The following is a 23864-nucleotide window of genomic DNA, read 5'->3' on the forward strand; positions in this document are numbered from 1 at the left end:
AACCTCTTCCCGTTCCTCCCCTCGCGAGACCAGAACTCTCGCGAGAGGAATAGGACGAAGGCGATTGGCTGCGGCAGCGCCTAAGCGTCCTTGCAGGTTTTTTTCAGCACTGCGTCTGTCCGCTGCTGGAGCCGAGGGCTGCGTTTTGAGATTAAGTCGCCTCTCCACCAGGTAAAGTCGGACTCCCACGGGCGCAGGGCCGGGCGGTCGGTCGTCGCCAGCGGTCGGAGAGGGGGGAGGGCGGCGTGCGCGGCGCGGTAGCCTCTTCGAGGGGGCACCGCGCGCTCAGGCCGTTCTATCCCCTCCCCGAAGGCACCATGTTCCTGACCGCTCTCCTGCGGGGCAGCCGGATCCCGGGAAAGCAATGGATCGGGAAGCACCGCAGGCCGCGGAAGGTGACCTGGGGGATGAAGCAAGGCATGATCCGGAGGCTAGAGATCGAGGCGGAGAATGAGTACTGGCTGAGCATGCCGTACATGACCCGGGAGCAGGAGTTCAACCATTCCGCCGCCCGCAGGAAAGCGAACTTCGAGGCCATCAAGCTGGCGCAGGCGTCCAAGTTCCCCTCGCACCGGTTCTTCGAGGCCCAGCTCAGCCATCTCAACGTCTCCAAGAAGTGGTCCTGAGCCGCAGACGGGCAGCCGCGCCTAGGCAGCCTCGTGACATGCACTGGCGTCCTGCGGAAGGGGGCTTGGAGGCCTCGCCTTGGGACCCCAGAACCCTGGGGCTCGCGTCTGTTAGAGGAGGTGGCGGCTGCTCTTAGGTGGTTCCCCGAACCGCAGGGCGGCCAAAGCCTAAGTGCTCTGGAAGGAAGATCAATAAAGCTACTATTTTGTTGTTAATGTATTGAAGGATACAATTTTGGGTAAGGGAGGGGGAGGGGAAGAGTATTGCAAATTGTAACATTCTGTTTTCCACCAGAAGATTTCAGGGATGGTGATTTAATTGTTTTTTATTTTAAATAAGCCAGGGTTTAACTTTTTTTGTTTGTATGTCATGGAGTCCTTTGGCAGTCAGGGGAAGATTGTAGACTTCTCAGAATGTTTTTAAAATGCACAAAATAATCGAGTTTTACAAAGGAAGTTAGTCATCCTGAAATGCAGTTATGAAAATATTCAAAGAACAAACACTTAGGTTTAAGGACTCCTAAGGTTAAGAACCCCTAAGTATTAAAAAAACGGCATTGAATTTTTTGAGGTGGCTAAAATTGTTTTTACAGAAGAAATATGTAAAAATGGGTGAATTAAGGTGAAAAATGGAAATGTAATAAAAATAACATTAGTCTGTCATTTGTCCTGATTTATTTAGATGAAAAGATGGGTCTGGATGTTACCTCAAAAAATTCCTAGGACCCTATTAGAAGGATATGTAGAATTTCGATAGAATAATCTCTAGCAATTTAAAGCCCCTTACAAACTCGACTTGGCTTATCTACAGTCTTATTATACTGCTGTATTTGGAGTTAGGCTCTTTGGTTCAGTGCTGCCAGTTTTAACACTGTGACCTTAGTGAAGTCACTTATATCAGCGTCAGGTTCCTCATTTGTAAAAAGAGAGTTGGAGATGGGAACACCCAAAATCAATGGTGTGGCTGAACGTGGATGGCCTGAGAAAAATAGCTTTGTACCTGCTTTGTCTAGACAGTACCTTTTTTAAAAAGTACTGTACCCCCTTTAAATTCTGCATAAGTGACTTAATTGATGGCAAGTTTTGGAAAACCGTGGGCAAAAGGAGATTTTTATTATGAGTTATTGTTTCAACATTTCTCTAGTGGCATTTGTGAGCTGGTTAATTTGTATAAAAAAAACTACTGTAAATAGCAACACTATTTTTAGTGGACTCTTTGGATGTTCAAGTAAATACTTTTGGTGAAAAAAAAAACTGAAGAATTAAATGTTTATAGCTTTTCCTTATCAAATCATTAATTTGTGGTCCTGTCTCACCTCCCATACCTCTTTAAAAAAAGAAGGGAGTTGGACTAGGTCTTCTCTCTTCCCTTCTAGCTCAGTCTATAATCCTATCAAGTAAAATAGGGTATAGAAGCAAAGGAAAGAATTTGAGGAGGGAAGTTGTCATCAGTATAAAATGGTAACCAGAAGACAAAGGAGGCTGAAATTTTGGTCATTGAAATGACTGGTGTCCTTTGATTAATAGTGTCCATAAAGTGATATGCCGAAAGGTTAAAGAGTGGGTCATGAATAAGTAAAGCCAGTTAAAAACATAGTCCTGTCTTTTCATATCTGGGGAAATTAGGAATAAAACTGGGATTGTTAAAAGATTTAAACAAGTGAGCATATTTGATCTTATTTTACTTTCCAATTCATGCTTTTTTAAAACATGAATTCATCTTTCATCATTAAAAAATGAAAACACTTCAATTTGTAGTATGCTCTAGAGGGAAAAACTTGGGATTTAGAATCAGGAGACCTAGCAATATCAGTGGCTGTGACAGTGATCAAGTCGGTCTTTGACACGTAAACCATTGGACCCAGCTGAGGCTCTTAGATCACCTGTTTCCTAATCGAGGGATACTTTTTTTGGTCTTGGTTACAGAGTTGAAAAAAGCTCTTGAAAAAGGGCTTTATAAACCTGAAAGCAGTATATAAATGTGAGCCATTATCAGAGTTCTTAACATTGTGAGATCTTAAATAGATAACTATCCTAGCTAGATAAAAATTGTTTGGGTTTTCAGTTGGGGCTTTCTTGGCAAAGATCCCAGAGTGCTCTCCAGCTCATTTTACAGATAGGAAACTGGGGCAAACAGTTACTTGCCCAGGGTCACATAGCTAGTAAGTGTCTGAGGCTGGATTTGAACTTGGGAAAATGGAAGTCTTCAGACCTGGGATTTCATCAGTACAATAAGTATGGGCAAGGAAATTCCTTAAAGATCAGCATCTCCCTGGGGTACAGTGAATAGAGTGCTGGGCCTGGAGTTGGGAAGCCTTCCATCTTTCTGAGTTCAAATCTGGCCTCAGACCCTTACTAGCTGTGTGACCTTTCCTTACTTTCGTCATCTGTAAAATAAGCTGGAGAAGGAAATGGCAAAGCACTCTAGGATCTTTGCCAAGAAAACCTGAAATGGAGTCATGAAGAGTCGAACACAACTGAATAACAACTGCCCTATACTTTGTATTAAGAGAATTTTCTGGGGTCCTGTTTTTGACTTGTTAAGGTCCCACAGCCAGCGTGTCATAGATTATAGATCTGGTTCATGGAAGTTAAATGACTTAGTCACACAAGGTAGTATCAGAAGTGGGATTTGAACACAAATTTTTCTGATTTTGAGTCCAGCTTTATACCTCATGATGCTTCCCTGCCTCATACAGAGAAGGAACTTAATTGAATTAAGATTATGAGAAAGGAAAAGTAATGAAGATCTCAGAAGGCCTTAGAGCCTTCAACAGTGACTTCTTACTGTCCTGTTTCATTCCAACACCTTTTCACAATGCAACTTTAATCACAGGGTTTCATAGATAGCAAAGGATATTAGATCTAGGTTATCTAGTTTAACCTAATTTCACAGAGGAAGAAACTTCTAAAGAGGTCACATAATTGGAAAAATCTAAGCATCAAAAAATAATAGCTCACTTATAAGTGCATTCCTCATACAGAGATAGTACCATTCTCTTTCCTCTAAAGTTAACAAGAGTACATATAGTTATCCTTTCCACATTTTGCCTTTCCCCATTGCAGTTTTGATATAACATGGGTCAGCATAAAAAATTAAATGGAATTTTTTGGGAAGTTTTGCAGAAGTTACAGATGTCATGTGAAGGTCAGCAAACAACAGAAAAAGTTTAGAAATTCTGAAATGTATAAAATGTGTATAGTATTGTATAATATCAACATACTTTTATCTTTTAATACCTAATAATTCAGATTTCTCTGGTACAAAGGACCAAAAAATTTTATGCAGGTTTTCCAGATTGAGGGGAGTGCTGGGCCCCTAATCCCTACTGTAGAATATTATAGTACTGATAAGCCAAATTCCCTTTGAGTTAGGTTCACAAAAACCCAGATTTTTGAACATTTTACCATAGAGGAAGCTGAAAAATGGGAGAGGGAAGTTTCTTATTTGGGAGTCAAGCAGTTGGTATAGAGGATAAATGAATAAGAGAACAATTTTCTAGATGAGTGAAAAACAAATTCATTGAGGGTAGAGATAATGTGTGATGAACAGGGTGTCTATAAACTGGGAACAACCAAATTACTTCTCATAATATTTAGGAGTTAGCAGTCATCACTCTCCCTCCCCCCTCCCCATTATATCAATTATTGTGTCTCCCCCAGTGTTTTAAGTAGTAAGCCTACAGTATGTACCCCAAAATCTTTATCACAATGCCTTGCACTTGATAAACTTAATGTTTGTTAAAATAATTAACCTTATTTTCAAGTTGATCAAAGCTAGTGAGTATGCATAATTTAAAATAAATTAATATTTAGTTTACATTATTTGGTGAAAGCCCTAAACAAGCAGAATACAAACTCTGGCAAATAAAACGCTGGTAAGGTTTTGAGTATAGGTTCTCTGGTGGACTGTATGCCTGTCATCTTACTAAGAGAGGCTCATCACAGGTTGGCCTCTTGGTGATAAATTTTTTCAGCCATAGAAATCTTCATATAACAAACATAATTACATGGTTCTGATATGCATTGATGGAGGGAATCCTTGCAATGGCAAGCAAAGAAGTAGTTAACACCTTGTTTCAGTTCAAGTTTCTTCATTAAGGAACAGAACTTGTGAACCCCTGTTGCTGATGCAATAGGAAGGGGCAGAACAGGGAGGAGCTTAATGACCATATATAAGGAGAAGCCCAGGCTGGGAGAGAGCAGAACTGAGAGAGCACTTGTCATGGTAGATTTTGAGAAGGGAACATTTGTGGTGGTGGTGGCACTCTTGTTTGTCTCTTCTGTCTGTGTTGATTTTTGTTTGTGATGTGTGTTGAGTTCTCAGACCTTGTTGGTGGGTCTGTGTTGATTTCACAGGTATATAGTGAATTGATGATGGTGCTGGCAATGTGCATGAATGTTATTGTAGCTCTGTTAAGCTTTGTCTTCCCAGAAACAGGAACTGTGAAGGACTTGAGGTGGACTGGACATTGAAATTCAGTGTGGAACAGGAACTGGATAAGGAAGAGAGCTGCCTGCCTTTGAATCCAGGTGACCGTTGGGTAGATTCTGGCAGGAGCTGGCACTATGGAAGAGGAACCATGGAATCTGAGAGCCAGCCTACAGACAAGATGAAAAGACCTCTTCTTAGGTACCTAATGCTGGCTGAGAAGATTATGGTTTTCTGTGACCCAGGGGTGGAGAACTTTGACCTTTTTACTTTGTGTTCCTTAAGGATGACTGAGTTAAGGACTTACTGAATGACAGTACTTTTGTGTCCCTTAAGGAGGCCTACTCCTTAAGGATGACTGAGTTAGGGACTTACTGAATGATATCTTTTGCTTAAAATTAGGTGACCACTTTGGTGAAAACTATGTGGCCACTTTAGTGATAACTTATGTCATAACATTGTGAATGCTGTACTTTGGTTTCTGTCATAGTTTTGTCTTAAGTTTATCACTAAATAAGTAGAGTTCACTATACTATGTAATCAGAACCTTTAAGCTGTTTACAGCAGCAGTCCTCTGGAAAGCTGCTTGTGTTTGGCTTTACAAGCCATGGATCATTGAAGTATTTGGTAAATGTGACTTTTGGATAAAGACAATGTTAAAGTACTTAATTTTCTGGATTTTATCTTTATTTAATTAATAAAGACACGAAACATCATTTTCTGAAGGAAAAAAAACTAATGTTTTATATTCATATTAATGTCTAAACAGCTCAAGAAGCTTAATGCACATATTCAATGTTAAGTAATGGTCCGATGTTACATTTGTGAAAAACTATACACATGACTTATGATACGAGTAAAAATATGAAGAAACCCAAAACAAAATGTTATTTTAAAATCTGTTTATATAAAAGCATTTCTTTAAAAAATCATTTCAAAATATTACAAGTGGCCATGTTTTCCTTTAAGTAGGAACAGTCTCATCTGCAATCATATACAAATATAATAAACTTGACATTTCATGGCTCTATATGATCCATACAGACTTAAATACAGTTCTTTGCCTCTTTATGCAACACAATATAATAATGTAAGATGAAGTCGTTAGAAAAATATGGACTTTTAAAAACATTTAGAATTCAGGTTGAAAAATACATAATCTAGATATTATGGAACACAGATTTTATTTTTACATATTTTTAAAAATCATAATGAAGTATTGGATATGGTCCTTATTCTGGCTAAAATGCAAAAATGTCATGATTTTAATACCACCTTAGAGTAAAATAATGTTATACACTCTGCATGTATTTTGATGTACAGAATTTGATTCTGTGACCTAGGCAAAAATGTAAACAGGAGAAATCTGTAGGACGTTGCCAATTCTTAGGTCCTAGCAATTTAGAAATCCTAACACTAAGCCCCTTAACACATCTACTTTAGGGATTAGTGTATAGAAATTCCAAATGTTTGATGGTCTAATAGGTGATACTGTAAACATGGTTAAAATCACCTACCTTGTGGAAACAAAATTCAAGTAACCATTGCATATTGGATTTAAAATGACAATGATCAAATTATGTTACTATGATCACTACATATGTAAAAATACATTAAAAGCAGACCCTTACATAAAGATGAATCTGGACTTTGTAAACATGTTCAGCTGCTCTTTGGTTTCATGTAGTGATACTGACAGAATGCCGTAAATGCTGAATGTCTAGCTAAATTTAAAATATACTGGTGAAACAAGAATCTCTTCTAATTTGTTAACTGAAAAGAATAACTACATCACTTAGAATTCAATTTTACTTTCTTCAGTTATCCTAATTATTTTAAGTGTTCAAAGGAAAAAAGGTAGTACTTCTGATTTGTAAACAGATATTCATTTAAAAATTTTTTTCTTCTTGAAATTGATTAATAGTATTAGTTAATGCCAGAATAATTACAGATGTAGAGCCTTCCCCAAACCAGTCTATTCACTGCCCCTAATTTCTTCAGTACTGGGTCATTAGGAAACAGGCACAATACTTAGTCAAATATTATTCCAGAATGGTGCTAATGTGACTGATATACACTAAGATCAGATCATACATGCTGGCAGGTCAAATCCAAGCTATACAGGATTACAATAAGGGATGGGGTCAGAGCTTAATGTTCTAGTTTTTCTAAGAATTAAGTAATTGAAGTAAAAGCATTTGAAAGAGATACCAAGCACCATAAAAGTACCTGCACAAATCTGATGATAAAAAACATGCAGATCAAAGATATGTCTTCCTAAATATGAAAGGCCAAACAATGGACAGAAGCACCAGTAGAATATTTCTGATTACAATCAAATCATTTGAACATTTACCTATAGATATCTAAAGTGAATATTGTTAGATTAAACTAGTTGGTACATCTGACTGGTAATGAAGTTCCTCTCACCTCTTATTTAAGAATGATCCAAATTTAAGCAAAGCCTAATAAGACTGAAGAATAAAACAGGACATAAATTAATACTCTAGAGTTAACAAACTGGATTTTTAAAGCTTATGTATTCCTTTTGTTCTCAAGGAAGCAGATAATTTTGAAAGCTGATATTAGCTGAATAATTCAAAAATTAGGTAAGTCATCTGAAAAGACCGGAATGTTCAATATTAATTAGTGCTAAAATATGGAATTAAATAATAATGCTTGAACTGGTTAAGTCATTTTGGAAACATTTACCAAGCAACATATGTAGGTTCCTTTTTTTTGGAGAGGGAGGTGAGGTGGTGTGTGAGATAACTTATAAAGTTAATAGGCTTATTAATCTTTTGAAAACTCATTACCAGAAACAATGAGTAGTTTTGACTCAGGGGCAGGGTAATAACTATCTCAGATTCTAAACCTTGAAAAATAGCAGAAACTATTCCTGTACTATTTCCAATTAACAATACATGCTGTATATTAACGAAGATGAACTCACAATGTGTGTGTTCCTTAGATTTGAAAAGAAACACCTCCCCAAAAAAGTTTTTATCCAACCAACATTCAAAGCCAGATTTAATTTCTTAGGACATGGGGAATATTGTGTTAAAGTGGTAACGGACTACACAATTTAGATTCTGTATTTCCTGAGGTTAGTCAGTTTCTACTTCATTAGTGGAACAGAATAATTTCCTTTAATCATTTTCTAATTTAAATGCAATTTAAATGACATTAAAACACACTTTCAAGGTATATTCTAAAAAAAAAATTGGGAAAATGTCACTGCCCTGCCCAAGTTTACTTTTATGCCTTGGTCCTCTATGTACTAAGTGTTTCCCATATTACTAAAAGGCTGTAAGAATCTTCATGCAGCAAATGTACTTCAGAGTTTCCCTGTTTGTACAAAATCCCCTGAATATCTCCAACAGGCAGAATGAGGCCAAAAGTATCTTTTAGCTCCACAGTGCCAGGTTTCCATTAAGCCCCAGTCATGCTACTCTGCATGGCAAATGACTAGGACCTATGAATGTTGGCTTATTTAATGATTGTAGTCAGGTATTTGAATTCCTTCTGAGTGGCACTTCACAACCACCAATAAAAAAGGCCTTTATTAAAAATGATAACAGTATAAAACTATTTAAAAACTTGCAAACGTTCAGTATAAAAAGCAAGAATTCTCTGTAATCTTATTCCTTATACAGTACAAATATTCAAGATGAAGGCTATTATTACTAATGAATTTCAGCCATGTCTAGAGCTGCCTGTACCTGTACCTACTTCCTATTATCAGAATTCTATTTGCTTGTTTTTTTGAGTATCAATTTTTGTATATGCTAAGATAAATGTGATGGTATTCATGCTTTGAAGAAAATTATATACTAAGCTAAACATCTGGTGTGATAAAACATACTATTGCATTTTATGAAGTAATTATTTTAAAAAAGTCAAGTCACTTTTGGAGCAGGATAAGTCAGTGTTGCATAAACACACATTTAAGATTCTTAAGGCATCTGTCTTATTTCCTGCTCAGCAGTAATGTTTATGAGCATCAACTTATCTGTACAGAGACTTCATTTTCATACATCTTATGTAATATTTGATTCATTTCATTCCACTGATCACTTCTTCCAAATAAAATAAAAAAGAATTCAAGCAGAATATGTTGCATAAACCTATTAAAACACAAATGATTGGTACTTGATTAAAAACTTGATTTTATATTTTATTAAAATATATGAGTAATCAGGTTCTGAAGGTGGGCCTGAAGCTAGGTCTTCTGACTTCACATCTGCTGCTCTCTCCACTATACCACACTGCCTCATAGGAAGCACACCCGAATCACATGTTAGATAAACAATCACCTTATTCTTAAAAAACAGGGACTCCCACTCATTAGCTACACATATATATGGAGAGAGAGAAAACGAAGAGAGACAGAGACAAAGACAGACTGACAGAGAGAAAAAAAGAAAGATTCTACCACCTCTCTCATGACTCAAATTTCATTGTCAAGAAATTACTACCTATGTCTGAGAAAAATGTTTTTGGCTGCAGTTTAAACTAATCTTCTCTAATTCTTCTGGGAACATGAGGGACAGTTGATCAACACCCCTTATATATACCTAAGTAGAGTAAGCAGCTCAAGAGCCTTATATCTTTTCCACATTAAAAATCACCACCCCTTATTGATCTCATTGTTCATAATTACTAATTCTTTGCCTTTTGTTTCTTCTCTCATTCTTAGTAAGATGAAAAAGGGTGAAAATTTCTTGTTAAATAGTTAATGGTTTTTTTTTTTGACAAATAAAGAGCTTAATTCTCTCTATATAAAACTAAATTATTCTTCTCAGTTTTATTAACCAGTCAGTTAAATCTTGAGGACTGAGCAGCTTAGAAACAATGAAGAAGGGAAGTGAAATGCTCAGGCTAGTCTACTGATCACAAAGAGAACTATCTATACTGGTATTACTAATATAAACAAACTTTTTTCATGATTATTTAAAAATCAACCATTTTTGCAATTACAAAATATGCATATAAATTAATTTCTGTAATAAAAAAATTGCCTTTATGTTAATCTTACCTTACTCTCATTCAAAGGTTAACAGACCATCAACTTTCTATTGAAACTGTAACATGGTTCTTTATCCCTAGAAGCAGATTGCCATACAAAAAAAAGTTACTACATTTTGAAACTAGAAGGCAGACTAAATGTCAATACAACAATACCCTGCTTATATGGCACTCAGAAGTCTAGCATCCTCAGCTATCCAGAAGCCAATAAACCCAGAAATAAGCAATAGCTGAAGAAATGAAATCACATTTTTGCTAATAATTATGAAAATGCAAGCTACATTTCAGGATACTGCCATCTCAGATGATTCATGTCCGTAAGATGGTGATGCTTCCTAATAAATTTAAAACAAATAATGTAGTGGGCAGGACAAAGCTGACAAAGAAGGCAAGCTTCTATGAGGATTAAATAAGTAAATTTTAAATTTTAAGTAAACCTGAGGCTAGTATATACTCAACCAGAACCATTACATATCATTCCCCTCTCAGTCCTGTTTCAGACTTTCTCTGGACTTAAAATTATGGCTCTACCCCTAGCCCCCACTGCTGGACCCTCCTAAAACGCTGCTCAGCACCTAGGACCTCCTCAACCTGGAACATCCTAGTATGCCGACAGTTTATTCATCCTGCTTCTCCCTCGAGTTGCAATTACCCTGTCCCATAGGTGAATTCCCTTTAGAGCCTCCATTTTGTGGAGGGTCCCAGGCTAGTCTGCCTTCATTTCCCTCCTGGTCCTATTCCTGACTTTTTTCTAGATTTCAAAATCATGCCCCCTCTATTGCTGGCTCACCCTGCAACTTTCCTCAGTCTGGGGCCTTTATGACCTAGTGCTCATCCCAGTATATCCTTCAAGTCCTGTCCCCTTCTCCCAATGGTGAGTTCCTCCTGGTGCATCCATTGTGGAGAGGCTGAGGCTGGACTACCTTCATCCTTCACTTTACACAGAAATTTAAACAAACAAAAGAATAATTTGGAAAACAGCTTTAGATGCTTTAGTTTCTCCTTCCCTTTCTCCTCCCTCTTCTCTTCTTACTTACCCAGGCTAGAAATGCAGCTGCTAGTCATACTACCCTTTGGATTAGCACAGAAGCTTTAACCTACTCATTTTTCCCCAAGAGGGACTGTTCACCTCTCAGACTGGTGGCCCTCGGCTCCTAAAGGCTCATCATATACATGCCAGACTATGTGGAAAGCTTTAGTTCTATACAACTCAGAACTCCCAAACTCAAGGAATATACTGGTCTCAGCCTCCCTAATAGCAGGGATTATAGATATGTGCCACCAAACCTAGCTCAGTCTTTTCAATAAAAATTTCATAAGATTTTATGATAAGATATCATACAATATCAACTTTTGTGCTCATTTAGAAATTTCTATATTTTACCAATATCACACCTGATTATTAAATACCTTATCCAAGGAATACACACACACACACACACACACAGAATAAAATCAAAAGAGGAAGAGTTTTAAGTTTAAATCTGCACTAAGGCTTTGGGACACTTATGTCTTTACAACAGAATATAATAAATATGTATTACCTGATCTGACATCTTGTTCTGATCCAGTGGCCAACAAGAAATTTTTGGATTCACTAAGTGGCCCCACAGAAAAGTTTTGAGTTGATCCAGAACTGAAAAGAACAAATAATGTATTTAATCATTTAAGATTCATCAATGGTACTTCATAAATTAGATAGCAATTTAGAATATCTGTATAGAATTACAAAGACCTGATACTACTATCACCGTGTCCTTTCCCCTCTTGCATTACTCCCCTTATCCAGCTCTGGGATAATGGGGTAGTCAGTTGGTCAATAAATATTTATTAAGCATTAACTATGTAGCAGACACTAGGCTAAGTGCTGGGGTTACAAAAAGAGGCAAAAGACAGTCCCTGCCTTCGAGGAGCTTACAATCTACTGGATAGACACTTGTTGGAAGTAGGGGGTGAGGGTGAGTCATTAAAATAGATTGCAGATGTAGACTTTCCCACTAGCCTCCCTTTTGGTTTTGATTCATGAATACATTATGTAACACAGCAGGGAGGGGCAACCTCATCATGTGAAACAAGGCTGAAGGAGATGGTGGCAGAAGGCACCTGAGTGATATGAGATGAGAAGGGCAAAAGTGGGAGTTCTCAGGGAACAGTTTCATTTTTTTCTGTAAAATATGAGGTAAGGTTCAGAATTGAAAGGATGTGGGGAGAAGAGTAATGGGAGGTCTGAAGGCATATGAAAAGGCTTGGAAGAGCTGCTATACTCAGTGGAATAGTGATTCAGTTAGGGAAGCGTAAAAGGATTGCCGTGTAGCAGTGAAGACAAAGTTGAAGTCATGTAACATAAACTTGTAGTGGATCTGGTCAGCACAGTGATTTTTCTATAGCTTCTTTTGATCTCTTGGACAACAGCGATAACCACTCAAAAGAATTTAGTCTAATCATGTAAACATGAAAACCAAGTGACAGAAGGATGCCTTCTCCCTGGATTGTCCAGATTATGACATGTAGTTAAATGGACAACTTGTAGAGCTCATTTGTATGAATACAGATAGATGGTGTGAATAGACAATACATTAGGTCTAGAATTAAACAAGGAAAGGAAAGTTCGTTGTGTTGCCTTTGGAAAACTACAAAGCTTGTTTGAAGACCCCACACTTTCCGAGAGGCTCATCTTTTTAATACCAATATTCTGCCAGCATTGTTATATGGACCTAAATCATGGAATACTACACTTTCCAAAGACTAAAAAAAATGATTATCACTAAAAGGTTAATGGGTGTCAGGAAACTGAATATATAACAAAATTATAAAATAAAAACCAAGGAAGAGATGATAAATGTATAATCAAAAAAGAAAACAGGCTAGTAACGCAGGCACAGATGGCAATAACCAATGGAGAGCTCATATGCTCCACTATCAGTATCAAAATGTTATGAGAAAGTGAACAAGGTCTCCTGAATGCTGAGGACATTCACTGGGTCTGTCTTCTGAGAGAACATGGACTCCTGTTACATAAGGACCTCTTTATTTCTCATCAGGCTGTAATCTAAACTTCTCCATCATGCCCCAGAAGACATTTCATCTTGGAAGATCATGTAAGCCCTTGAACTCATACCTTAGAAATATGCCTCAACCCCAGTGGCCCCTTCCTCTGACTAGATAGCTCCCCCTAGAATCTCCAGTTAAGGAGGGCAATTTCTTCATTTCTCACCAGGCTATACACTGGATTCCTCTATCATGCCCCCCCAGGCCAGGTATCCTACCCATCCCTTCTTCAGCTCCTTTTTATGTATTGTCTTCCCCATCAAAGTGTAAGCTCCTTGAAGGCAGGGATTTTCTTTTTGCTTGTATTTTATATTCTCAGTGTTTAGCTCAGTGCCAAGTGCACTTAATAAATGATTATTGACTGACTGACTGGTCAGGTAAGTAGGGATAGGTCCTACCTGCATTATTACAAGGAACAACCACATCAATGAAATCCCAGATTGAGTATTTGAGTAGCAGGACATCTGCAATGGTCAGAAGGAGATTGAGATACTTTTACAGCGGTCTTGAAAAAAGATATTTAGCAGAGGAGAATATTCTGGTTATTGTCTCTTCTAATACCTAACTAGGTTGTGCTAGGTATTAGAACCCAGAGACAGAAGTTGGATAAGCTTACAGTACAGTACAGTATGCTATCCACAACCAAGAGCAAATACTTTCTAAACTCTTTTAAGTGTGATGACTAATAGGAAAAGTTTGTGAAGGCTATGTTTGAATAGAGAAGAGAAGAGGATTTCCCCACTAAAGAGTGCTAAGAATCAACAAAAGTCAAGCAGTGAGCAGAGAAGCAATTTCCTGTAGTATAGATGTTCTTGAATGGACCAGTAACCTTGAAGCCTGAACTCCAGAGCTGTGAGTTTCCCTAAGTACGAGAGTTTTCTTCCCTCGTGTACTTCCATGACAGATTCTTAAAAGGGATGTCAACTCTTCATACTTACTGAGTACACTGAAAAGAGTATGAGTTTATAGGAACACTGTTGTTTATTATTTACATATTTGCTTTAATATATTAGCTGTTCACTCTCCAGCATGAAATCATGATTAACTGCTTCCTCCCTCCACTTCTGTGCCCCACTTCTCCCTCTATCCCTATGGACCCATTCTACCATTGGTGTATTCCTCCTGGAATCTTCATTTTGAGGAGGGGCCCAGACTAGCTATCCTTTACTCTCAAGATTTTGCCACCATGTCCATACACTGGTACTTTCCTCCTTCCTCTCTCCTACATGGTCTCCCTTTTCAGCTTCTTTTTTATACAGTCTTCCCTCCTTAGAATGTAAGATCCTAGGGGGCAACGATAGTCTTTCTTTTGCTAAATCTGTATCCCTAGTACTTAGCACAATACTTGGCACAAATAAAATGCCTGTTGACTTGACATATAAGTATTTGTGATATTAGTATTTCTTTTACATTATTAAGTAAATAGTTATATTTATTGTCATTATTGTGAATGGATGATTGTATAACTATCAGGCACTATGTAGATACATTTCCTTATGTGGCTGTGGTTGTATAGTTAAAAATCACATTGGAAAAGGGCCTCAAAGTAGGGAAATGAACTTCCCCTCAACAGGAGAGTTTGAATGTAACTGTGTGGCAGTGGCCTAACTCTGGGAATTCAGAACTGCAAATGTGAGAGGAAGTTAGAATGTACAAGCCAAACACAGAAAGAAATAGGTAGAGTGTCTCATGTGCCTAGATGAAAGGTGTGAGAACCCTATACAGTGAGGGTTAGCAACTACACCCTACCTGTAGCACAAATGAGGCATGACACTGTAGGGGCTATTGATGTTGTGTGCCTTGTGAGTCACTAGAGGTGTAGGGGGAAGACCCTTTAGATCATGCATTATATGAATTACACTAAAATAAAATTTTGCCCATATTCCATGGTTTAAAGGAACAGAGGTTCCAACATAAAGTAGAAAGAATACTGAACCTGGGAGTTAGAAAACTTGGGTCAGAGTTCTAGCTCTAGTACTTACTAGCTGTATGACCTTGGGCAAGTTACTTAATGAGGTGGTGCAGGAAAATCACCCGGATATTGAGGCAGACAATCCAGGTTCAAGTCTTGGTATTGCCATTAACCTCCTGTGATTTCAAAGGGTACATTCGTTTCAATGTAAGTTGTGGTAGGTTCTACTGTGCACAAAAATCTTTGAGCATGGCCTTGGTAACAGACCAAGTCTGTGTTCCTAGGCCCAGTCTAGCTGAGTACAACAAAAACTCCTCACCATAAAGTTGACAACTCAGTGATGAGCTTTTTGGCCATGTCAAAACATAGGACCACAGGCTCATACATTTAAAGCTAGTAGGGCCTCAAAGTCATGCAATCCTACCCTTTCACTGCACGGATGAGGAACTGAGGACCAGAGAAGTTAGGTGACTTTGTCTAAAGTCACATGGGCAATAAGTGGTAAAGGCAGAATTTGAACTCAGGTCTTTTGACTGCAAATCCAGCAGTCTTTTCCACTGCACCACACTGAAGTGCAACAATACAAATCAAGAAAAAATCCAAACTTGTACCACATCCTTTGTGGCCCCCTTTGCTTGCAGTGATGTAGCTGGGTGGTGAAAAAGGGTACTAAGAATCATACTTGTCAACTAATGGTTGTTGGTCAACTTGACCAACTAATGGTTGGTCCCCTCAAAATGTAAGATCCTTGACCAGGGACTGAGAAAATATTGCTGGAGAAGCTAAATTAAATAAACCTTGACATTTTTGCTCTCAAAGGATCCAGAGGAAGGAAGCTGTAGCTAAATGGAAGGATGGGCCACAGATATTCCTAGGAGAGGCAGAGATTGGTTATACTATATATCCAGAGGATACAAAGAAATGATATAATAAGGGACAGTTGGTCATCTCATATTATAATATGGATTTTAAGTACAACTTGGGAAAAAAAAGACTTCAGAAAAAAATTACATTTTATACACCAATATCTTTTGCTTAAGATGAAGAACTAGAGAAATTCTATGAATGACTTGACAAGACCCTCCAAATTCTAACAACAAACACAATTACTCTTGGTGACTTCAAAGCCAAGATAAGAAAAATTGCGGACCAAGAGGAATATAAAAGTATAGATCATGAAAAGTGAATGAGTGAGACCAAAAGCTTAATAGATTACACAGAAGCCTCACATATTCACATAATGGGCACAGTCTTTGAGAAAAGAATTGGCAGGTGTCAGGCACAACTAAAACAGCAAAAAAGTGAAATAAATATTTTAACAGACATGAAACAACATGCTACTGATATGGGAATTATTCTTTGATTAACTGTCTGTGAAAGCTCTGACTACCAATTTACAAGGCAAAGATCAAACTTGGTAAAAAGCAAGAAGAAAGATTAATAATAAAAAGAAGATGTGACATACAAGTGAAGCGACTCAATCCCCAACTACTTAAGCAAGTAATCAGTCTTTTTTTTTTTTTTTGCTTTTTGGAGAGGGGAAGGTAGGGCAATTGGGGTTAAGTGACTTGCCTAAAGTCATACAGCTAGTTTTTTGTGTTGTGTCTGAGGCCGAATTTGAACTCAGGTCCTCCTGACTCCAGGGCCAGTGCTCTATTCACTACACTACCTAGCCGCCCCACAAGTAATCAGTCTTGAGAAATGGCAAATAGACATAAAAAATAATGTTAACAGGGATTACAGTAATTTTATACAGAATCTTAATGGCTGTAAATGGTTTACCACAAGAACAAGACCAAAAGAACCCACAGAGTTCCTTAGTCAGCAAACACTTATCTAACTTGCCAAGCAAAGAGAGACAGTGGACAAAGTCAATATTAGTTTAGAATAGAAACTGAATTAGAAAAATCTTCAGAAATAAAGAAAAAAGGATGATGGGCAATTATGAGCTGTAATGATTTATGAAGCAGGAGAACGTGAAGACCAGTTTAAAGAAAGCTTACCCAACTAAGTAAAGTTATCCCAAGGCATTGCAGTATGAAAATGGGAGGACAAAAAATAGAAGAAAAATGCAAAATAGATGTATAAATGATTATCAATCAAACATTTATTAAACCCTTAATGTGTGAAGAACAGTGTTAAGAAATGGGGAAGCAAAGAACAAAAACAGTTGTCATCTTCAAGCCACTTATATTCTAAAAGTAGCTAGTCTAACAAACTGTGTTTACCACCAAGAAGATGGGATCACCACACTTGAACCCAAAGGTCACAGTGCAAAGTGTGCTTACATGGAGGTAGAAATGGCTGCACAGAGAACAAAGATGGGAAAAACAGTTGTGGTGGCCCAAGTGTATATGGTGTACAACCCTGCTGAAAAGACATAACTCTGAGGGCACCAGATGACTGATAAGCAAAATACGTGAAAGAGAAGAGACTAAAGGCTTGGAAAAAACTTGGACCTTATTAATACCATAAACATATAACCATGAAAATATCCACAACCACTGACCTACATGCAAGCTGCAATATATAACTAACTAATGAGGAACTTCCAAGAATAACAACCAAAGATATCATCAAGGAAAGGTCTGATAGGAAGAGAAGTGGATTGGTCATGGTTCCAGGGGGATGGAGTGACAGGTGGACAGTCAGAGTACTCCATTGGTACCTTCAAAATGTCAGTAGAAGGTAAGATAAGACTCCAGCATAATGGGGGGATCAATGCCAACTTACAGGATGAAATGGACAAGAGTTGCAGAAGATAAGCAGACTTGGGCGAACTGTGATCATCCATCATTGGAGGGAACTCCAAAGTGATAAGATCTATTGGAGTATTACTATTTAGACTGGAATTCTGATTTCATTGGTATAGGAAATTTGTTCTAAAAGAGCAGACTGCCACTTGCTCTGAGATTAAGTGACCTGCCTTAGGATGTGTCAAGAATCAGAGGTATGACTCAACTCAGGTCTTCCTGATTCCTTTATCCACTACACCATGCTGTCTAACTTGATTTATTATGCTTGCTTAAACTTTTCAGTTATGAAGAATGCTGAAACTATTGTGGGTGGTTTGTTTAACAGACATAAGATCTGAGTTTAATAAAATGCTATATATTTCTACATAAATAAAAGATTAACTAGTACAATCATGAATACCTGAAAGAGTTCTTGAGCACCATTCTTGACCATCTATGCAAGGCTGTACACTCTGTACATAAATGGTGAAACACAGTTAAAAGGAAAATTTAAGTCAATTAGAACTCTTTCCTCAACTATGCCAATCTGCTGACTTTTAACTACCATCTGAATATGCAGAGCTGAATGTAATACAGGTGAAAAGCAACCTATTATTTACATGTACAGAAAAGATGAAAGGCTCACTCACCTCCTGGTGTGTTCATGGTGGATTGTGCCAGCAACCTGTTCTGTTTCCATCATGAGGCGAGTTGGGAAATTAATACCATCGCCTGAACTGCATGATTAAAAATATTAGTGATTACTTTAAATTTTACTAGACAGCTTAAATGAAAGTGATCAGGTTTGTTGTCTACCCTTGAGATAAATAATAATAAAGAGTAACACTTACAACCAAAAGTCATTCCTCAGGAGAGAAGTGACCAAAAGATATGAGCAAATAGTTGTCAAAAGAATTGCAAACCATTAACAATCATATGAAAGAATGCTCCAAATCACTAACAAGGGAAGAAATGAAAATTGAAACAACACTGAGGTTTGAGGTCTTATCTCACATTTTGTGAACTGGTAAAAATGACAAAAGATGGAAATAGTCAATGCTGGGTTGACAGGAAGATATGCACACATTGTTAGTGAAGCATAATTGCTGGTGATTCACAAATCAGTACAACAATTTTAGAAAGCAATTTGGAATTATGTAAACAAAGTGACTATATTGACCATACCCTTTGATTCAGAGAACGCCCAACTAGGTCTATACCCCAAGGAGGTCAATTCCTATTACACCAAAATTATTAAAGCAGAGTTTTTTGTTACAACAATGAATTGGAAACAAAGTGAATGCCCATCAGGTGGAGGATGGTTAAACAAACTGTGTTGTATGAATGTAACAGAATACTACTGTGCTATAAGAAATGATAAATATGGTGAATACAGAAACGAAAGAAAAGACCTACATGAAGTGATGCTGTGTAAAGCAGGGCCAACAAAATCATATATACAGTGACTACAACAATGTAAATGGAAAGAACCACAAAAAAAGTAAAAAATGAATGTCACAAAATTAAAAAGAAACATGGCTCCAAAGAACAGATATATAAAGACCTATCATCCTATTCCTCTACTCAGGTAGAAGATGACTTTCTTAATTTAGTGGTCAGTTACATTGAGTTCTTTCACCTCTTTCCTCTGTCTTTGAAAAACATTATTTGTAATATGGGAAGTCTCTCTGGGAGGGGGACGGGAAAGAATACAGGGGGGAAAAATCACAGTAATATAAAAAACAACAACCAAAAGACATTAATAAAATCTTATTTTTAAAAGGTGCAGTAGCTTCTTTCAAGTCAGGAGGACCTAAGTTTGAATCCTGCCTAAGGCACTGTGTGACTCATGGCAAGTCTAAAATGAGGATGTTAACAGCAATTACCTCACAAAGTTGTTGTGTGGATCAAATCAGAATATATGTTGTTTTAGTTTCTTCTATTATGAATTATTTTGGCCATTTTTTATATGGTTTATTTTCTATATGGTTGTCGAGCATTTGTATTTCTTTGAAAAACTGCTTATATTAATGGAGTGGCTAGGTGGTGCAGTGAATAGAGCACTGGACCTGGAGTCAGGAAGACCCGAGTTCAAATTTGACCTCCAACACTTTAAAACAAAACTAGCCGTATGATCTTGGGCAAGTCATTTAGCCTCAATTGCCCTACCTTCCCCCTCCAAAAAGCAACCCCCCCCTCAAAAAAACCTGCTTATATTGTGATCACCATGTACTGTTAAATAATAGCATTTGATTTTATACACTGGTAGCAATTCCCTATATTTCTTAAGACTTTTATTAGGGATATATTATGTTTGAAAACTAAGGTAAACTGAAAGACAATGGTCCGAGTATGATCAATTTATTAGCTGGTCAAGAAGTAACTGATAAATTAGATCTATGACCACTCTCAATGACTAAAAACTATGAGGTAGGGCTTACTAGCCTTCATGGAGTTTTGGGAAGTGCAAGAGAACAAAGAACAGAGCTAAATAGGTATGGAAAAGAATGCAATTGATAATACAGACTGACAACATGACTGGTTGCAACAAGAAGAGTGGGCTAACGTCCACATCAGGTTAGTAACAACCCCTCTTTGTCATTAAGGGATGCTTAACTGATTTATGAGACCCATCTGTAGTCTAAGAATACTATTTGTAGGACCTGGGCTCCTAGAAAAATTTGTTAGGGAGATAAGACCTTCCTTAATTGCACAAAGACAGGCAAGAATGGACAATATACCTTGTGGAAATATACCAGATCAGTCTGTAGGCCTTTAAAGTGATAAGGTATGGTAGATAATGGTTTTTCTTTCAATTATACCTTTCAATTAGCTCAGAGGGAAAGCTAAATTCCTGAGTTTAACTCAAGAACATAACAAGATAGCTTTAGGCAGATACAGATTCAATTATAAAAATCAATATACAAGAAAATCAATTACACTGTAGAATCAATACAGTAGAAACCCAGGGTAATATTAATTTTGATCTTTTAAGATATTTTGTATAAATATTTTCCCTTAATTCAGTTTTTCCTATCCAAGCTGCCCTGATTTTGTTATGTAAGTTTTTTAATTTCACATAATAAAATTGTAATTGTTGTATCTTTTATATTCTTCTCTCTTCTTGCTTAAAAATTCCTTCTCCTAACCACAGATATGAAGGATACCCCCTTCCCATTTCTGCCTACAATGCAACCTTTCACATTTAGTGTCATTTGTCAAGCTGGTGTTTATTGTGTTATAGTCTAAAAGGTTACTCAAGACTTAATTGCTGCCAAACTGTCTTACAATTTTCCCAACATCCCTGATTAATAGTCATTCCTGCAACAATCTTTGAGTTTGCTGGATTTTTTTGACACTAAATGATATATATGATTGTATGCTTATCTAGTCTGTTCCACTCTTATGTTTTTCTATTTTTTTAACAAGTACCAAACAGTTCAGTGGATTACTTATTTAATATATATTATATATTTTAGATAATATTATTTGTATGTAATACTATAAATATATGTACGTATTTTATTCACTTATCTGAAGGACATTGTGATGTGTACTTTTGTTTCAAGTTTTAGCAAGGGCTACAATGGTAGGAAATGGAGAACATATCAACAATCAGTTCACTACTTTAAAGATTAAGTATTCAAGTGATTAGGACTTTAAGATGACTCTGGGGGCCATTTTGGAAGAAATCACATATTTGAAGTTATAGAAAAAATCTGTATCATTGCCTGTGGCTATTGTGTCATTTCAATCATGTCTGACTCTTTGTGACTATCTGGGTTTTCATTTTTTTTTTTTGCAAAGATAATGGAGTGGGATGCCATTTCCTTCTCCAGTTCATTTTACAAATGAAGAAATCAGGCAGAGTTAAGTCATATGCCCAGGGGTCACACAGCTAGTAAGTATCTGAGACCACACTGAGCTGAAGTCTTCCTGACTCCAGGCCTGGAACTCTGCCCACTGTCCCACCTCGTTATCCACAACACTGCCTACCCAATTTCTTAATTCTACTTCACTGACCAAGAAACTTTTTTAAAGTTTCAGGGAAGCACTGATTATGGGACAGCTGTATTAGCAGCCAGTATTTATACAGCACTTAAAGGTCTACAAAGTGATTTACAAATATCATCTCATTTTATCCTCACGACAACCCTGGGAGGTAAGTGCTACTATTATTCCCATTTTACAGATGAGAAAACTGAGGTAGACAGTGACTTCCTCAGGGTCACACAGGCAATAATTGTTTGAGGTCATATTTGAATTTGTCTTCCTATTTTCAGGTCCAACTCTCTATCCATTACAAAAGATTGTAGTACAGATTTAGTTTAATATGAACTCTATACGATCATGATAATATCAAAATTGCTTAAATGATGTTTATAATGATGGCCATGAGGTACTCTAAGATTCTGAAGCTTTTCTTAATTAAAAAAAAATTGCTTTGTATAATTTTCATGGCAAATGCATTTTATTGTATTTTAATTATCTATAAAAATTTAATTCATGTGTGATATGTAGCAATTCTCTGTTAATTAGATTATTTGATTAAGCAGACCACCCCATTCCTTGAACATGTTGGATAATAGGGAATTTAATGAACATTTTCCACCTTATGAGAACTTTAAGATGAAGTATATAGTAATTCACATTTATACAGCACTGTGAGGTTTATAAAAGTGCTTTCATCAAAACTACCTTCTAAAGTAGGTAATGCAAATATTATTGTCCCCATTTGACAGATGAGGAAAAGTAAAGTTCATAAAAATTAAATGACTTGTCTCAGATCATACAGCCAGTAAGCATTAGAGCTAGGATTTAAACTCAGGGTTTCTAGTGCTACTGCCATTATGCTATATGGCCTAAGTACAATTACAATCTCTAGTACTATTTAATATGTCAGTTTACTTTCAACATTAGAATAAATTCTTGATATTCTGTTTTAGTAGTGGTTAATAGGATGCAAAGCAACAGATAATGGAAAAGTGATGTATATTATGTTTTTAAATGCAGGAAACACATTTACTTCCCTTCTCTCATCCTATGTTTCAAAGGACCATTTGTCATAATACTTCACCAAAAACAACAAAGAATTTCATCAAATTCAACCAGGATGAATAACTTACCTTGAAAAGATGGGAAATAACCAATATTTTTTTTCATCTCCAAATACCTGTCTCCAATTTTTACTCCATCCAAGAGAGAAACCATTTTTGTCAGGCCCATTTACAAATACAGTTGCACGGAATGCCTCTGTTAAAAACAAAAACAAGAAACTAAGCGATATATTGTCTGTGTGGAGGTTGACAATAAAAACATCTTCCTCTGTTACATCCCATACCATGGCAGAAGAGAAACATTTTAGACCAAGCATATTGTTGGAAAAATATCTCTATTTAGAAAAGATTGGATAGATTAAAAAATATAAATAGATATGGAGGAATTTTTTTTTAATGAAAAATTGTGTTTTTAGACCTGTCCATCACAACAGGTAACAGTTATCTAAGCAAACAGACAGAGCAGAGTAGTTCATGTTTCTATAATACTATAGACATACAGGCATGGGTTATACAGCCTGCACATTTACACAGATAATCTCTGTGGAGAATTTATAGAAAGACATGGAGGAGAGTCAAAAAAGATGTAGTGGCATGAATGACTTGTTATCTATACCACTGGAGGGAATGCCTACAATGATGAGATCCTAGATTGACTAAAAGTATATTATAAGCTTACAAAGTACTTCACAAGCATACCTCTACTATGGTTTGTATTTTCAGATCTTATTGAAATTCTCAATTATGCTAAAAAAATTTTTAAGTCCTAGACTCATGGGTCATGAAAATTTACATGGATATTAACTGAACTAAGGGTAATAGTAATATTTATGGAAGCAGTTAATATTTAAAGAACTTTTAAATGTTTATAAAGCACTCCTAGCTATATGGTGATGCAGGCATTATAAGGATCATTCTAAAAAGGACCAACCAATTATTAACATCAGATATTGACCTGTTAACACCATACAAAATATTTTATATATATATATATATATATATATATATATATATATATATATATAT

The 23864-nt window shown here is 36.8% G+C and overlaps 2 protein-coding genes across 2 annotated transcripts in view; one reads left to right on the top strand and one right to left on the bottom strand.

Moving 5' to 3' along the window:
• Positions 1–34: 34 nt before the first annotated feature.
• MRPL57 (mitochondrial ribosomal protein L57) lies at positions 35–1289 on the top strand. Its single transcript, XM_069080448.1, has 2 exons — positions 35–171; positions 313–1289. Exon 2 carries the CDS (start codon positions 318–320, stop codon positions 624–626), a length of 309 nt encoding a protein of 102 aa, XP_068936549.1. The 5' UTR covers positions 35–171; positions 313–317; the 3' UTR covers positions 627–1289.
• Positions 1290–5774: 4485 nt separating this feature from the next.
• Positions 5775–23864, bottom strand: part of ZDHHC20 (zinc finger DHHC-type palmitoyltransferase 20) — a 116146-nt gene continuing 98056 nt past the window's right edge. Inside the window, exons 9-13 of the mRNA XM_069080447.1 lie at positions 22908–23034; positions 18432–18518; positions 11631–11722; positions 10097–10163; positions 5775–9185 (exon numbers count right to left, since the gene is read on the bottom strand). Of these exons, the coding sequence (XP_068936548.1) occupies positions 10126–10163; positions 11631–11722; positions 18432–18518; positions 22908–23034 (344 nt within the window). The 3' untranslated portion in view covers positions 5775–9185; positions 10097–10125. The remainder of the gene's footprint in view (positions 9186–10096; positions 10164–11630; positions 11723–18431; positions 18519–22907; positions 23035–23864) is intronic.

This window comes from Petaurus breviceps, unplaced genomic scaffold (genome assembly GCF_028583685.1).
Source record: "Petaurus breviceps papuanus isolate PSGF00001 unplaced genomic scaffold, PetGlider_PUasm1.0 91133, whole genome shotgun sequence".
In the NCBI taxonomy this organism is placed as follows: Eukaryota; Metazoa; Chordata; class Mammalia; order Diprotodontia; family Petauridae; genus Petaurus; species Petaurus breviceps.